This window comes from Pan paniscus, chromosome 5, assembly GCF_029289425.2.
Source record: "Pan paniscus chromosome 5, NHGRI_mPanPan1-v2.0_pri, whole genome shotgun sequence".
In the NCBI taxonomy this organism is placed as follows: Eukaryota; Metazoa; Chordata; class Mammalia; order Primates; family Hominidae; genus Pan; species Pan paniscus.
Window position 1 is genome coordinate 129,215,856 of NC_073254.2, and position 12,657 is coordinate 129,228,512.

A 12,657-nucleotide genomic window follows, 5' to 3' on the forward strand; every position below is an offset into this window, starting at 1 on the left:
CTGTGATATTTGTCTAGTCATGTAACCTCCTTGAGCCTTAGCTTCTTTATCTGTGAAACAAAATACTCAACTAAATTATTTTTTTAAATATTTTAATTGACAAAAATTGTACATAATTATAGGGTACAGAGTGATATTTTGATACATACAGTATATAATTATCAAATCAAGGTAACTAGCATATCCATCTTCTCAAACATCTATTATTTATTTGCCCTGGGAATATTCAAAATCCCCTTTTCTAATTATTTGAAAATATACAATAAATTATTGTTAACTACAGTCACGTTACAGTGCTATGGAATGCAAGAACTTATTTTCCCTATCTACTGATAATTTTGTATCCTTTAAACAATCTCTCCCTATCCCACCCTCACCCTCTCAGCCTTAATAATCACTATTCTACTTTCTGCTTCTATGAGAACAACTTTTTTAGCTTGTGAAAATGGGTAAGAACATGTGGAGAACCTGAGTAAGAACATGTGTTTACCTTTCAGTGCCTGGCTTATTTCACTTAACATTAAGCCCTCCAAGCTCATCAGTGTTGTTGCAAATGACAGGATCTCATTCTTTTTACGGCCAAATAGTATTCCACTGGGTATATATAACACATTTTCTTTATCCATTCATCTGTTAATGGATACTTTTATCTTGGTTATTGTGAATAGGGCTGCAATAAACATGGGAGTACAGATACCTGTTCAATATACTGATTTCCTTTTTTAAAAATTTATACACCATAGTGAGATTGCTGGATCATGTGGTAGTTCTAGTTATAGGTTTTAGAGGGACCTCCATACTTTTTTCAATAATGGCTATGGTAATTTATAAGTCCAATAGTGTATAAGAGTTGTCTTTTCTCTGCATCTTTGCCAGAATTTGATTTTTTTTGTCTTTTTGTTAATAGCCATTCTAACTGGAATGAGATTATATCACAATGTGGTTTTTGATTTGCATTTGATGATTAGTGATGTTGAGCATTTTTTCATATACTTGTTGGTCATTTGCATACTTTCTTTTGAGAAATATCCATTCAGGATAATTTTCCCATTTCTGGATCAGATTATTTGTGTGTGTGTGTGTGTGTGTGTTTAGTTTGAAATAATCCCACTTGTCTATTTTTGCTTTTGTTGTCTATGCTTTGGAGATTATATCCATAAAATATTTTCCCAGACCAATGTCCCGAAGTGTTTCTCCTTATAGTTTCTTCTAATAGTTTTATAGTTCAGAGTCTTATATTTAAATCTTTAATCCATTTTGAGTTGATTTTTGTATATGGAGAGAGAAGGGTCTTGTTTCATTTTTCTGCATATCCAGATATCCAGTTTATCCAGCACCATTTATTGAAGAGACTGTTCTTTCCCCAATGTATGTTTTTGGTGCCTTTGTTAAAAATCACTTGACTATAAATGTGAGGATTTATTTCTGGGTTCTCTATTCTGTTTCATTGATCCATGTACCTGTTTTTATGCCAGTACCATGCTGCTTTAGTTACAGTATATTTATAGTATATTTTGAAGTCAGATAATGTGATGCCACCAGCTTTGTCCTTTTTGATCAGGATTACTTTGGTTGTTTGGGTCTTTTGTGGTTCCGTACACATTTTAGGATTATTTTTTCTATTTCTGTGAAGAATGTCAGTGGTGTTTTGATAGGGATTGCTTTGAATCTGTGGATCAATTTGGGCATGGTCATTTTTAACAATATTAATCTTTTCAATCTATGAACATGGTATTTCTTTCCATTTTTTGTGTTTTCTTCCATTTCTTTCATTGGTACTTCGTAGTTTTTATTGTAGAGATCTTTCACCTGCGTGATTAATTTTATTCCTACATAATATTTTTTATAGCTATTGAAAATGTAATTGCTTTCTTGGTTCCTTTTTCAGCTAGTTTGTTATTGGTGTATAGAAATGCCAATAATTTTTGTATGTTGATTTTGTATCCTGAAATTTTACTAAATTTGTCTGTCAGTTCTAAGAGTTTTTGGCAAAGTCTTTAGGTTTTTCCACATATAAGATCACATTGTCTTCAAAAAGACAATTTGACTTCCTTTTTTCCAATTTGAATGCCCTTTGTTTTTAGTTTTGCCTAGTTGCTCTGGCTAGGACTTCTAGTACAGTGTCAAATTGTAGTGGGGAAAGTAGGCACATTTATATTGTTCCAACTATTAGAGGAAAAGCTTTCAACTTTTCCTCATAATGTTAGTTGTAGGTTTGTCATATGTAGACTTTATAGTGCTGAGGTAAATTTCTTCTATGCCTAATTTGTTGAGAGTTTTTATCATGAAGGGATGTTGAATTTTATCAAATGCTTTTTCTGTGCCTATTGAAATGATCATGTATTTTTGTTCTTCATTCTCTTTGTGTGATGTATCAAGTTTATTGAGTTGTGTATATTGAATCATCCTTGGATCCCTGGGATAAATCTCACTTGATCATGGTGTATTAATCTTTTGGTGCGCTGTTGGATTTGGTTTACTACTGTTTTGTTGAAGATTTTTGCATCTATGTTCATCAGGAATATCAGCCTGTAGTTTTCTTTTTTGTTGTTCTGTCCTTGTCTGGGTTTTGTATTAGGGTAATATTGGCCTTGTAGAATGAATTTGGAAGAATTCCCTCCTTTTCATGTTTTTGGAGTAGTATAAGAGGAATCCACGTTAATTCTTTAAAAGTTTGGTAGAATTCGGCAATGAAGTCATCCCGTTCTTGGCTTTTCTTTGTTGAGAGACTTTTTATTACTGATGCAGTTGTGTTCCTTGTTATTCATCTGTTCAGGTTTTCTACTTCTTCCTGGTTCAATCTTGATAGGTTGCATGTGTCCAGAAGTTTACCCATTTCCTCTAGGTTTTCCAATTTGTTGGCCTATAGTTGTTTATAATAGTCTTTAATGGTCCTTGTATTTTTTTTTTTTTTTTTTTTTTTTTTTTTTGAGACAGAGTTTCGCTCTTGTTGCCCAGGTTGGAGTGCAATGGCGCAATCTTGGTTCTCCACAACCTCTGCCTCCCGGGTTCAAGCAATTCTCCTGCCTCAGCCTCCCGAGTAGCTGGGATTACAGGCACCTGCCACCATGCCTGGCTAATTTTGTATTTTTAGTAGAGACGCAGTTTCTCCATTTTGGTCAGGCTGGCCTCGAATTCCCGACCTCAGGTGATCCACCCACCTCAGCCTCCCAAAGTGCTGGGATTACAGGTGTGAGCCACTGTGCCCGGCCTAGTCCTTGTATTTCTGTGGTATCAGTTTTAATGTCTCCTCTTTCATTTTTAATTTGATTTATTCAGATTTTTTTTTGTTAGGTAGTCTAGCTAATGGTTTTTCAGTTTTGTTTATCTTTTTAAAAAGTCAGCTTTTTGTTTCATTGATCTTTTGTATTGTTTTTAGTTTTTAATTAATTTATTTCTGCCCTGATTTTTATTATGTATTCCCTTCTACTTATATTGGATTTGGTTTGTTCTTGCTTCTTTAGTTCCTTGAGGTGCATCAGTAGGTTGTTATTTTCAAAATTTACTACTTTTTGGTGTAGGTGTTTGTTGCTATAAACTTCCTTCTTATACTGCTTTTGCTGTATCCGATAGGTTTTGGTATGTTATGTTTCTTTTCTTTTTTTTATTTTTATTTTTATTTTGAGATGGAGTCTCACTCTGTCACCCAGGCTGGAGTACAGTGGCGTGATCCTGGCTCACTGCAACCTCCACCTCCCGGGTTCAAGTAATTCTCGTGCCTCAGCCTCCTGAGTAGCTGGGGTTACAGGTTCCTGCCCCCAAGCCTGGCTAAATTTGTATTTTTGGTAGAGATGAGGTTTCAGCATTTTGGCCAGGCTGGTCTTGAACTCCCGACCTCAGGTGATCTGCCTGCCTTGGCCTCCCAAAATGCTGAGATTACAGGTGTGAGCCACCACGCCTGGCCAGCATGTTGTGTTTCTATTTTCATTAGTTTCAATACATTTTTAAAATTTGCTTTTGAATTTCTTTATTGATTTGTTGGTCATTCAGGAGCATGTTGTTTAATTTCCATGAGTTTGTGCCGTTCCCAAAGTTTCCCTTGTTATTGATTTCTAGTTTTATTCCATTGAGGTCTGAAAAGATACTTAATATAATTTTGATTTTTAAAAAATTTTTTGAGTCTTTTTTTGTGGCCTAACATTTTGTCTATCCTAGAGAGTGTTCCAGGTGCAGATGAGAAGAATATGTATTCTGTAACTGTTGGTTAAAATGTTCTGTAAATGTCTATTAGGTCCATTTGTTTATAGTGCAATTTAAGATTGATATTTCTTTGTTGAATTTCCATCTAGATGATTTCTCCAGTGCTGAGTGTGGGGTATTGAAGGCATCAACTATTATAGTATTGGAGTCTATCTCTCCCTTTAGATCTAATAATATTTGGTTAAATATCTGGGTGCTCTGGTGTTGGGTGTATATATATTTATAATTACTATATACTCTTGCTGAATTGATCCCTTTGTCATTATTTAATAAACTTTATCTCTTTTTACCGTTTTTGACTTAAAATCTATTTTATCTGATGTAAGTATAGCTACACCTGCTCACATTTGGCTTCCATTTGCATGGAATGTTTTTTTCCATCCCTTTTTTTTTTTTTTTTTTTTTTAGTTTATGTGTCTTTACAGATGAAGTGAGTTTCTTCTAGGCAGCATATAATTGGATCATTTTAAAAAATCAATTCAGACGGTCTATGTCTTTTAATTGGGGAATTTAAACTATATTCAAGGTTATTGTTGATAGGTGAAGGCTTACTCATGTCATTCTCTTAGTTGTTTTCTGGTTGTTTCATATAGTCTTTGTTCCTGTTTCCTTTCTTATTGTTTATATTTTCAGTTTGGTGGTTTTCTGTAGCAAAAAGATTTGATTACCTTCTCTTTCTTATGTGTATCTGCTCTATCAGTAACTTTTATACTTTTGTCTGTTTTCATGAGGGTAGTTATTGTCCTTTCACTTCCAGATGCAGGACTTCTATATTTCTTGCGAAGCCAGTCTAGTGATGATAAATTCCCCATTTTCTCCTTGTCTGGGAAAAACTTTATTTTGCCTTCATTTCTGAAGGTTAACTTTGCTAGGAATAGTACTCTTGACTGGCAGTTTTTCTTTTCTTTCAGCACTTTAAATATATCATCCTATTTTCTTCTGGTCCGTAAGGTTTTGCTGAGAAACCTCTGTTAGTCTGATGGAGATTCCATGATATGTAACTTGACACTTTTCTCTTGCTGTTTTTAGAATTTTCTCCTTTGCTTTGACTTTTGACAGTTTAACTATAATGTGCCTCAGAGAGGGCTTTCTGGGTTGAATTTGGGAACTTTTGAGCTTACTAGATATGGATATCCATATCTCTCCTAAGACTTGGGAAGATTTCAGTGATTATTTTATTATGTAGGTTTTCTATGCCTTCTTCCAGCTCTTCTCCTTCTGGAATTCCCATAAAATGAATATTTGTTTACTTAATGGTTTTATATAAATCGTTTAAGCTTTCTTCATTTTTTTCTTTTTTGTCTGGCTGGATTATTTCAAAAGACCTTCAAGTTCAGAAAATTTTTCTTCTGCTTGATCTAGTCTATTGTTGAATTTCTCAATTGTATTTCGTATGTTATTCACTGAATTCTTTAACTCTAAGATCTCTGTTTGGGTCTTTTTTATATCGATCTCTATTGAGTATGTTATTTATTTATTTTTTATTTGTTTTTGAGACAGAGTCTTGCTTTGTCACTTAGGCTGGAGTGTAGTGGCACAATTAGAACTCTCACTACAGCCTTGAACTTCTGGGCTCAAATGATCCTCCCACCTCAGCCTCCCAAGTAGCTGGGACTATGTGCATGTACTACCACACCTAGCTAATTTTAAAAATGTTTAGTAGAGACAAGATCTCACTGTGTTGCCCAGGCTGGTCTTGAACACCTGGACTCAAGCAATCCTCCCACCTCAGCCTCCCAAAGTGCTGGGATTACAGGTATAAGCCACCATGCCTGGCCAGATTTTTCATTTAGATCATGAATTATTTTTCTGATTTCATTGAGTTGTCTATCTGTTTTCTCTTGTATCTCACTGAGTTTTCTTAAAATAATTATTTTGAATTCCTATCCAGGCATTTTATAGATTGCCTTTTCTTTGGGGTCTGTTGCTAGATACTTACCATGTTCCTTTGGAGGGGTCATGTTTCCTTGCTTTTTTGCTTCTTGTATTATCACATTGATATCTGCATATCTGGTGGAATGGGTGCCTCTTCCAATTTTATGGGGTAGCTTTTATAGGGATACATTTTCCCCATAGATGTGTCCTATAGTGTTGGTTAGGTAAGGATGCTTTAGTTTTGGTTCTGGATGGGTACAGTAGACTAGACTCTGTGTGATTTCTTTGGCTGTATTCAGTGTCTGCAAGTACCTTACCGGCCTAGGCTCTGGGTATTTGTGAAGGCAGTGGTGTGGCTTTGCTTGGGGTAAGGGCCACCAAGTGGGCCAATTCTTAGGTTCTGGAGGGCACACAGTGGGCATGGCATCTCTGCTGGTTGCAGGGTTGGTGTTGCAGGCACCAGTCAGGCTGGATGTTGGTTCCTGGGATACTGGTGTAGTACATGGTGGCTCTGCCACTGGAGGAGATGGGTTTGCTGGCAGCTGTAGGCACCAGGTGGACCAGTCATTGGTCCCTGGGGAGCCTGCACCTAAGTGATACTTTTATTTTGGTTAAAAAAAAAGTAACATAAAATTTACCATCTTAACCATCTTTAAGTACAGTACGTCCTCATTGAACGCCATTGATAGATTCTTGGAAACTGCAACTTTAAACAAAACAACGTATAAGAAAAATCAGCATTTTTTCTCATCAACATTACAATAAAATGATATTGAATAAAATGATGTTATCTGAGGACCTGCTCTACATTGTTTTGCTTAAAGTTGTGGTTTCCAAGAACCTATTGATGACATTAAATGAATATTTACTGTATACCATTCAGGGATACAGAAAATGTATCCCTATAAAAGCTACCCCATAAAATTGGAAGAGACACCCATTCCACCAGATACACAGATATCAATGTAAGAATACAAGAAGCGTCCAGGCACAGTGGCTCACACCTGTAATCCCAACACTTTGGGAGGCCGAGATAGGTGGATCACCTGAGGTTGGGAGTTCGAGGCCAGCCTGACCAACATGGAGAAACCCCGTCTGTACTAAAAATACAAAATTAGCTGGGCATGATGATGCATGCCTGTAATCCCAGCTACTCGGGAGACTAAGGCAGGAGAATCGCTTGAACTTGGGAAGCAGAGGTTGTGGTGAGCTGAGATAGCACCATTGCCCTCCAGCCTGGTCAACAAGACCGAAACTCCATCTCAAAAAAAAAAAAAAAAGATTACAAGAAGCAAAAAAGCAAGGAAACGTGACACCTCCAAAAGAACATGATAATTGTGGCATTGAATACATTCATAATGTTTCACAATATATCTCCAGGATGTTTTTATCTTGCAAACTTAAACTCTATACCCATCAAACAACTCTTATTTTCCCTTCCTCCCAGCTCCTGGCAACCACCATTCTACTTTCTTTTTCTATATGTTTGGCTACTTTAGATACCTCATATAAGTGGAATCATGCAATATTTGTCTTTGTGGTTTATTTTACTTAGTATAATGTCCTCAAGATTCATCCATGTTGCAGTGTGTGTCAGAATTTCCTTCCTTTTTTCAAGGCTGAATAACATTCCCTTATAAGTATATACCACATTTAAAAAAATCTATTCATCTGATATGAGGATTTGGGTTGCTTCCACCTTTTGGATATTGTCAATACTGTTGCTATAAATATGGATGTGCAAATACCTCTTCAAGATCTTGCTTTCAATTCTTTTGGATATATATCCAGAAGTACAATTGCTAGATCACATGGTAATTTTATTTTATTTTATTTTTTTAGGAACCACCATACTGTTTTCCATAGCATTTGCACCATTTTACAATCCCACCAACAGTGCACAAAGGTTCCAGTTTTGCCACATCTTCACCAACACTGGTTATTTTATGATTTTTAATAGCAGCCATTCTAATGGGTGTGAGGTGAAATCTTACTGCGGTTTTGATTTGAGTTTCTCTGATGATTAGTGATGTTGAGCATCTTTTATATGCTTCTTAGCCATTTGTATATCATCTTTAGGTAATATCTATTCAAATCCTTTGCTTATTTTTTCTTTCATCTTTCTTTTTTTTTTTTGTAATTGACTGCCTATTTTTAAATCAGTTTATTTGATTTTTTCTTGTTGAGTTGCAGTTCTTTTTGAGACAGGGTCTCACTCTGTTACCCAGGCTGAAGTGCAGTGGTGTGACCTTGGCTCACTGCCACCTCCTCCTCCTGGGCTCAAGCGATCCTCCCACGTTAGCCTCTCAAGTAGCTGGGATTACAGGTGCACACCACTACACCAGGCTAATATTTTGGTATTTTTTTGTAGAGATGGGGTTTTACCATGTTTCCCAGGCTGGTCTTGAACTCCTGGGCTCAAGCAATCCACCTGCCTTGGTCTCCCAAAGTGCTGGGATTACAGGTGTGAACCACTGCACCCAGCCTGGAGTTCTTTATGTATTCTGGCTATTAGCCACTTATTGGATATATAATTTGCAAAACTTTTCTCCCATTATATAGGTTGACTCTTCGTTTCAATTGATTTGCATCCTTTGCTGCACAAAAGTTATTAAATTTGGTGTCATCCTATTTGTCCATTTTTGCTTTTGTTGCTTCGACTTTTGGTGTTATATTCAAGAAATGGTTGCCAAATTTAATATCATGAAGCATTTCCCCTATGTTTCCTTCCAAGAGTTTCATAATTGTAGGTCTTACATTTAGATCTTTAATTCATTTTGAGTAATTTTTGTATGTGGTATAATGATAAAACTTTATTATTTTGCATGTGGATATTCAGTTTTCCCAACACCATATATTGAAGACATTGTCCTTTCCCCATTGAGTGGTCTTGGCACCCTTAACCATATATGTGAGAGTTTATTTCTAGGCTTTCTACTCTATTCCATTGGTCTACCTGTCTCTCTTTATGCCAGTACCATACTGTTTTGATTACTATATCTTTGTAATATTTTTTGAATTCAGGGAGTGTAAGTTCTTCAACTTTGTTCTTTTGGAAAGTTGTTTAGCTGTTTGGGGTCCCTTGAGATTTCATATAAATTGTAGGATGAATTTTTCTATATCTGCAAGAAATGTCTTTGGAATTTTTATAGAGATTGAAATAAATGATCTTTGAGGTTCTTTGTGATATTAAAGTGATGTAGTATATATGTATCACTTAAGTAGCAATTCAGTTCTGGAATTATTATTAAATTCTTTACCTCCAGATGAGAAGAAGGGACATTTATTCAGCTCCTTCTACATGGTAGGCATTATTGCAGCACTCTGGGTAGAGACATCATTAGTATTTTTGTTAGGTTGACTTGCCCTGCTCTGCATGGAAAAGCCAGGATTCCTGCAGAGATACAAGCCCAGGTCTGTGTCCTTATAAAGCTTGTGCTCTTCTTGTGCTACACTTCTGTGCCCTCCTCCATTGTCCAGAAGCTTCCTAACAGTTGACAGAGTTTGCACCCAATGCTGATGGGTGTTTATCTTTTCACTGATGTCACAACAGTTGTGGGAGTACCACCTGCTATTGTCTTTAGGGGATTGTCACATAATTTTTAAATGAGCTACTATGTATATTTGAATACTTACAGTGCTAAATGGACAAACATATTTGGGGAATCATGATGCTGGACTTTAATTTTATTTTTTAATTGAATAAAGTCCTACCTAAATTTTCTTCCTTGTTCACGTGTATGTGACCAAAGTCTTGCTGAGAAAAAGGGAATATGCTTCTCATAACCATTCCTTCTCTTCTCTATTCTCCCTGAGATTTCCAACCCTGAGCGAGTAATGCAAGTGCTCCAAGATCACGCTGCAAAGACAGTCATGCTGGCTCCATATCATCCATCTTTTGTGGCTTCCCAAGGTTTGCATCAGTGCAATTATGACCAAGTCTGGGAGAATATTTACAACATCAACCTCTGTCAGGTACTACAGGAAGAAATAACCAATATGCCCTTTTATGCAACTTGCTACCTGTGTGTAGCCCTTAGACATTTACTTTGGTAGTTTTTCTGACACCCTTCCCATGAAAATCTCTATCATCTAGCCAGGTTTATTTTCATTATAAGAAAGATTAAGTGCTCATTAAAAAGAAAGATATAAAGAAGTATAACATAAGATGTTATTCCTACAAGGACAGATACTTAAACCAGTAAATGCCAGTGCAAGGCTGTACATCCAAGGGCTAAGCAACCAATGAGTTGGACAGTTATTAAATATCGTATTTAGAAAGTGGTCCCCAAAGCGTAGATTCTATTGGGGAAAGCCTCTTGAAGGAGAGGAAATTGAGCTGGGTTTGAAGGAAGCATAGGACTTACGGAAGTGGTGGGGAGGAAAGTAGGGAGTGCATTCTAGGAGGTACAGCATGAAGAGCATGCTGAGGAGATACTGGATGTGATATAGTGAGAGCCAGCTTAGTTGAGTCGAAGATTCATGTGGAAATACAGTGAAAAGAAAGGATGTTTGTTTATTTGTCAGGGGAGGTGCTGGTTGTGAATGCTCATGCATTCCAGACAAAAGAATCTGTGCTTTTTCCTATAAGGAAAATATTTCATACAAAGGCATATGTTTAAGGAAAAATAATGTGACAGCAAAATGTTAGTTGGACTGAAAGAGGGAGTGTTTGGAGACAAGGAAGCCAGTTACGTAGCTGCTGCACAGGATAGGCATGAGGTTTGGAAGTGAAAAGAAGTTTATTCACAAAGCTGGTGTATACTTGTCTTTACAATGTTACCATAACATTTTTGAAGCTTTCATCTGCTATTATTTGTCACTCTAAAAGAAGAGTTTCGTTTCATTTGTCTATTTAAGTTGGGAAGGCCTAAATATGTTTATAGTCTAAGGGGAGGAAGCAGTAGAGAAGAGGAGACAGAAGATATGAAAAGGGAAATGTGAGAAACAGATGACCCTGGGGAAGAGGAGGCGATGGGATGAAGAAACCAGATGGAGGAGTAATTTTGAGAAATCAAGAATGACATCCCTTCCCTTGAGGTGAATGGGATACATAGAATTTTCAGGTGCAAAAAGGTAAGATATGGGTGCTCCTGACTGGCCCTGGCTGTCTCAGAGAGAGGGAGGAGGCAGAGCTCATCTGCATTAGTGAAGTGGACGGCAAGAGCTACACGTGAGGAGGTGCATGGCTATGAGAAAGACCACAGGACCATCAGTAAGAGGAAAATACATGAATGACTGCATAGTCAAGAGGCCCCTGGTAAAACACAATGCTATGAATTTGTAGTGAGCCCCTTTTGTATAAATTCTATTCGTTTCACCCCTAAACATGATTGTAGAGTGCCTGAAAATTGTATAAAATCAAAGTTGAGAGGAAGTTGAGTAAATGCTGGAGAAAGAAGTATAGTCACGGTCCATTATCCCAGGCTGGATATGGGGGAAAGTGAGACCTCAAGGTATCCAGTAAGTTATAGATTAGTTGGGAGCACACACACACACTCACACACACACATGCACACACACACACACACCCCTTTTATAACTGTTCAATTTGTTTGAGCAAGGATCTAGAGATCTAATGAGAAATGAGTTGGCCACACAGATCAGGAGCAGAGGCAACATATCATAACATGGATCTCCCAGGCCCCTGAATTTCCCGACAGGGTATGCAACTACCAGTGACACACTCCTTGGCTAGCATCCTGCCAGAGTTGAAAAAATAGCCACATTTTTCCTATCCCATTGCCGTTTTACAACTGAAGTTTGTATCACCATTCAGGAAGACCTTACACGAATAAGGAGATATTAAGAAAACATTGACTCTCCTGTTCCTGAACCAAACATAGAGGATATAGGGTAGAGGAGAAAGGAGTGAGAAGGCAGAGTCTGTCCCAGTGTCTTGGAACCGTGTCTTTGCTTCTGAGATCCTGAACAGTTTACTTATTTTTATTTTTATCTTTATTTATTTATTTATTTTTGAGACAGAGTCTCACTCTGTCACCCAGACTGGAGTGCAGTGGTGCGATCTCAGCTCACTGCAACCTCTGCCTCCCGGGTTCAATGGGACCACAGTCGTGCACCACCACCTCTGGCTAATTTTCTTTTTTTTTTGAGACAGAGTCTCGCTCTGTTGCCCAGACTGGAGTGCAGTGGCACGATCTCACTCACTGCAAGCTCCGCCTCCTGGGTTCATGCCATTCTCCTGCCTCAGCCTCCTGAGTAGCTGGGACTACAGGCGCCCACCACCACACCTGGCTAATTTTTTGTATTTTTAGTAGAGACAGGGTTTCACTGCGTTAGCCAGGATGGTCTTGATCTCCTGACCTTGTGATCCACCCACCTCAGCCTCCCAAAGTGCTGGGATTACAGGTGTGAGCCATGGCGCCCGGCCACCTCTGGCTAATTTTCATATTTTCAGTAGAGATGGGGTTTCTCCATGTTGGCCAGGCTGGTCTTGAACTCCTGACCTCAAGTGATCCACCCACCTCAGCCTCCCAAAGTGCTAGGATTACAGGCGTGAGCCATCATGCCCAGACTTGGACAGTTTACCTCTTGATGCAGATGTAATAAACATCCTTTACC

The 12,657-nt window shown here is 37.7% G+C and overlaps 1 protein-coding gene across 1 annotated transcript in view; it reads left to right on the forward strand.

The window, feature by feature from the left end:
- The window catches only part of LOC100972187 (uncharacterized), a 190,938-nt gene that overhangs the window by 43,090 nt on the left and 135,191 nt on the right, over positions 1 to 12,657 (forward strand). The window contains exon 11 of the mRNA XM_034962679.4: positions 9,892 to 10,050. Coding sequence (XP_034818570.4) covers positions 9,892 to 10,050 — 159 coding nt within the window. The remainder of the gene's footprint in view (positions 1 to 9,891; positions 10,051 to 12,657) is intronic.